Here is a 4,178-nt window from a genome sequence, read left to right as displayed (position 1 = left end):
GCCCTGCGGCCCGCCCCGCCGGGGTACCGGGGAACTGGCAGCGCCCGGGGGGCTCCTCTGAATCCCCGCGCCGGTCACCGCCAGTTGGGGGGCCGGGAGGCGGCAGGGACACGGAGCAGTTGGGCTTTAAACGGCTTTCCTGCAGTTTTTAGCATGTAAAAGCAACGCGGGGCACCAGCTTTTAGCGTTGTTATTATTATTGTTGTTGTTGTTATTATTGAATGCTGTAGCTGAATCACCTACAAATTTATTTGTTCTCCTGTACAAGGGTCGGTGGTACAGAGACATCAAATTCGTAGTCAGATGGGGAGCTACTCATCTGCCCCAGTTCAAGATTAAATGAGAAGCATTAAGTGATCTCTGTAGCTTCCTGTGGCAGTAAGGTTTTGAGATATATATGTAGTATATGGTAGAGATAATTCATGCTATTAATGTGTAAAATATTGTAAGATCCAAGCTATGTGTTTTGACCACCCCAGCTGGGAGCAGAGTCTTATTCAACTAGTTCCCGGACGACGACGTTAAGATAATACCGAGTCTTTTAACGTAAGAATGGAACCTTCTTGAGCGATGATCACTGACTTCCCTGGAATGCCAGGGCCACTCAAGAGTGATTTCGCACCTCGAAGATTGCATCTACTACGGTGATCACCGGCACCACCCTGTTACATGTGAATGCCGACTTCTCAGGAGTGCTCTGACAACACCTAGACACCTGGACTGGACTTTCGTCTAACCTTGCACATGTATGGCCCCGGTTCTGCATGTGAAGGGACACAAAGGAACATTCGGTCATCTCTGCCTCAGGCGGAATAAACTGTATAAGAACTCGCTGCGCGAAGCAGCCGGTGTGAACAGGGGGAGACTCTGACATTCGGGTGTCAGACCCGTGTGTTCACCCAGCGCCAATCCCGGGGTCGACGCTGCCCTTGGCTGTGGTGGGGTTTTTTTCTGATCGAAATTCTGTTTCGCTGACAATCTAATAAATCATTGCTAAATTTTCTTATGAATTTGGTTCTCGAGTTGATAATTTATAACATATATATGTAAATATAATAATTGGTAAGTAAGTTCTAAAAGAGTGTGAAAACAGCACATACAGACGCCTGCTCTGGCACAGGTTCCACATGAGTAACATTCACGAGGTTGGGTCTGGGCTCCACCCATCCTCGACACTAAGGCCCCTACCCTAAAGAGGAGTAACATTTCAGACTCCTTCCATTTGGTTTCCTGCCTAAAGCCCACAGTCAATGGAGAATTTGTTTAATACGCATCAATCAATGTTTAATCCATGCAAGGCCTCTGTCAGGCATAGGGGGAAGCTTGGAGCAACTTCTCACAGAAGCCATCCCTGTAGTCCACTCCCTCTCCAACTCTGCCATACAAACCCAATACATCCTTCATCCAAGTAGTCAGATTTAAGCAGGCAACTGTTTTGAGTATTATTTGTACAGCTGGGTTAAAGTCACTACACTGGAGCTGCTTCTGAGAAGTAACAGAAAAACAGTCACAACAGAATATTAGTGGAGTAATTTATCTTTGGCATTTAACAATCTGTTGCATTTAATAAAGTTTGTGTAAATGACAGTGGTGTAAGTGATAACACCACTGCTGTTATCACAAACAAAATTTATGCATACAAACCCTCAAACACTTGGTTTTAAACAAAGCTGCTACAGAATGGCATCTTGTTTCACAAGGACAACTGAGTAGAGTCAAGTGCATTTCAGCCACAGTAGCATAAACAGCATGCAACACATGACATTAAACAGCTGCAATATCCCTGTTTGAAACATTAAATTAAAACACATTAAACTATCACTTGAAGCACAGGCCATGCTATAAAATGCCCTTTGCAAGTCACCTTAATCACCAACCCCCAACCCCCCCAAATAAATGCTATGCTTTGAGTATTTACTGGTAAAAACTAGTATGACAGTTTTCCCAGCTCATTAAAGAGCTGAAGTTTGATATCCATTTGTACAATAGAATGGATATAAAATATTACAATTAAAAGTTCATAATCATATTAGCAATCACCTTCAAATGTTCATAAAATCCTCTTTTGGCTGAAGCTCAAAATCATGCAGGTATTTCTAAGATTGTAGCAAATCACTAAGATTCATTCCCTCTAGCTGTTTTTTAAATTCATTCTTCTCTTAACGATTTTGGATTGCCTACCAAAATTTCATATTCATCTGAGCAAGCCTGGCTTACTTAGTGGCACAGTTATGATAGTCTAAGAGTTCCTTTCTCCTAGGTTTTCCAGGAAACAGTTCCCTTTAAAACATGTATTCATCTTTGTGCAATGTTTTCACAGAGGATAGAAGTGCACTAGAGAAATTCTCTAAAAAAGGCATTTCGAAGAAAGTTTTCTTTAACATTTACATGTGACCAAAGTCCTTGGACACTGAAGAACAACTGAATAGAAGTAATTTCCTTTGCTATAAAGGGTACACATTCCTGTAGAAATGGACTACAAAACCACAGTGCTAATAATGCCCAGGTTTTTTAGACCTTTATGATAGACACAGTAATGTACATAAACAATTTGCGTGACACATTACACTTTTACGGGTTATTTTTGTCTCTTCATAAAAAATAGACTGTAATATAAAATATTAAAAACAAGCTCTAACTTGTACCACACCAAGGTTTTCTATATATGACATCTTAAAAGGAGTATTATATGGTAATATATTAAAATATAATTTTCAAGTAAATTATTCAATTTCATAGACAAGACCATGTCTATAATATGTATCCCAGCACTATCTAATCCCAGTAATCTGAAATATGCAAGATAAAGCCTGTGTAAACTTAAAGTAGTTCACTTCCACATTTCTCTATTTCAATCTTATTCATTTTCTGTATGCAAGATTCCCAATGCCTTAAATGTAAGTATTCTTAAATCTAAGTATTGGGGCCCAGTCCAAAGAAATTTGAGGAAAACGGGAGCATTTCTCACACACTCCATAAAAAAGTGAATATTATAATATTTTCAAAAATTACTAATTACTCAGGTTCTTGCTTTCAGATCTAAGAATATCTTGTGAAAAATTTACATTCTGTTGGATAAGGGCATGGAAGGGGCAGTTCTTCTGTGGTACACTGTGAGGTCAGGGTTAAATGCTTTTGGGAATAAAGATTAGAAAGACCCAACTTAAAAATACTCAATACCCATCCATTACAAACAAAGATCAATACATACACATCTTAAAAGTTCTGTATGACCTCCACAGAATAAACAAAATGCTTATAAACACAATTATATACAGAAATTTACTCCACCCCCAACGTCATGTTTCTCAGGTGTTTATCGTTAATCTCAGAGTTGAGACATTCTGAATCATTCATAATTGAAGTTGTGAATGCTGCTTCTGTAACTGCTATCCTGCAAACAGCTTCTAACACTGGCATTCCTTAATGTAACAGAGGCAAAGTTCTGGGTCCAGTAATTGCAGGAGTACCTGAACTTGGCCTGGTATGAACCTGGGTTTGGTTACTAAAGCAGTTATGCTATACTTTCTTCTTCGGAGTATTCTCAGAAACACAATTGTTGTCTGAGATGTTACTCTACAAAATACAATGTAAGCATAGTACATTTTATCTACAGTTGTTTTCTCATTTCCTAATATGCATTGCTATATGTAAATATATTGAGTTGAAAAATAACATTGTTTTGATGGTGGCAAAACAGTAAGTACATTGCTAGCTCTTTCCCACTGCAAGTCATAATAAATACTTGCTATGGAAATTAATAATTCACTGGCTATTACAAGTGACAATCCATTAAACAAATATTTTTCTATTAAAATACATATATGACCTTGACATTAACTTCTTTACAGTGAATTTCAGATACTATCTGTATACATTTTACAAGATCTTTCCCCATCAACAGTCACTGGAGTAGGCTGTTCTTAGAAATGTGACTTCCCCACTGTCTTGGAAGATTAAAAAAAAGGGTACATTTTTTAATTGCTAGATGTTTCTGCTTCTGTTTTCTCCATTGCTGCCTCAGGAAAAAGCAGTTTTCTAAGTATGTTTGCATAGAATGGTCCATACACTTTTTTATTGAAGTTTACAATGCTTGCATACTGAGATCCCAGAAACTCTATCTCTGTCTGAATCACAGAAAGGCCTCCTGGCATAGTAGGCATACACTTCTGAAAACT

General features: G+C 38.7%; 1 protein-coding gene across 1 annotated transcript in view; it reads right to left on the bottom strand.

Moving 5' to 3' along the window:
• Positions 1 to 1,518: 1,518 nt before the first annotated feature.
• Positions 1,519 to 4,178, bottom strand: part of TCP11L2 (t-complex 11 like 2) — a 15,371-nt gene continuing 12,711 nt past the window's right edge. The window contains 1 exon segment of the mRNA XM_005421791.2: positions 1,519 to 4,178. This exon segment is cut by the window's right edge and continues 9 nt beyond it. Within this exon segment, the coding sequence (XP_005421848.1) occupies positions 3,978 to 4,178 (201 nt within the window). The 3' untranslated portion in view covers positions 1,519 to 3,977.

The sequence above is a fragment of the Geospiza fortis genome, unplaced genomic scaffold (assembly GCF_000277835.1).
Source record: "Geospiza fortis unplaced genomic scaffold, GeoFor_1.0 scaffold173, whole genome shotgun sequence".
Classification (NCBI taxonomy): Eukaryota; Metazoa; Chordata; class Aves; order Passeriformes; family Thraupidae; genus Geospiza; species Geospiza fortis.
This window is presented reverse-complemented; position numbering and strand designations above follow the sequence as displayed.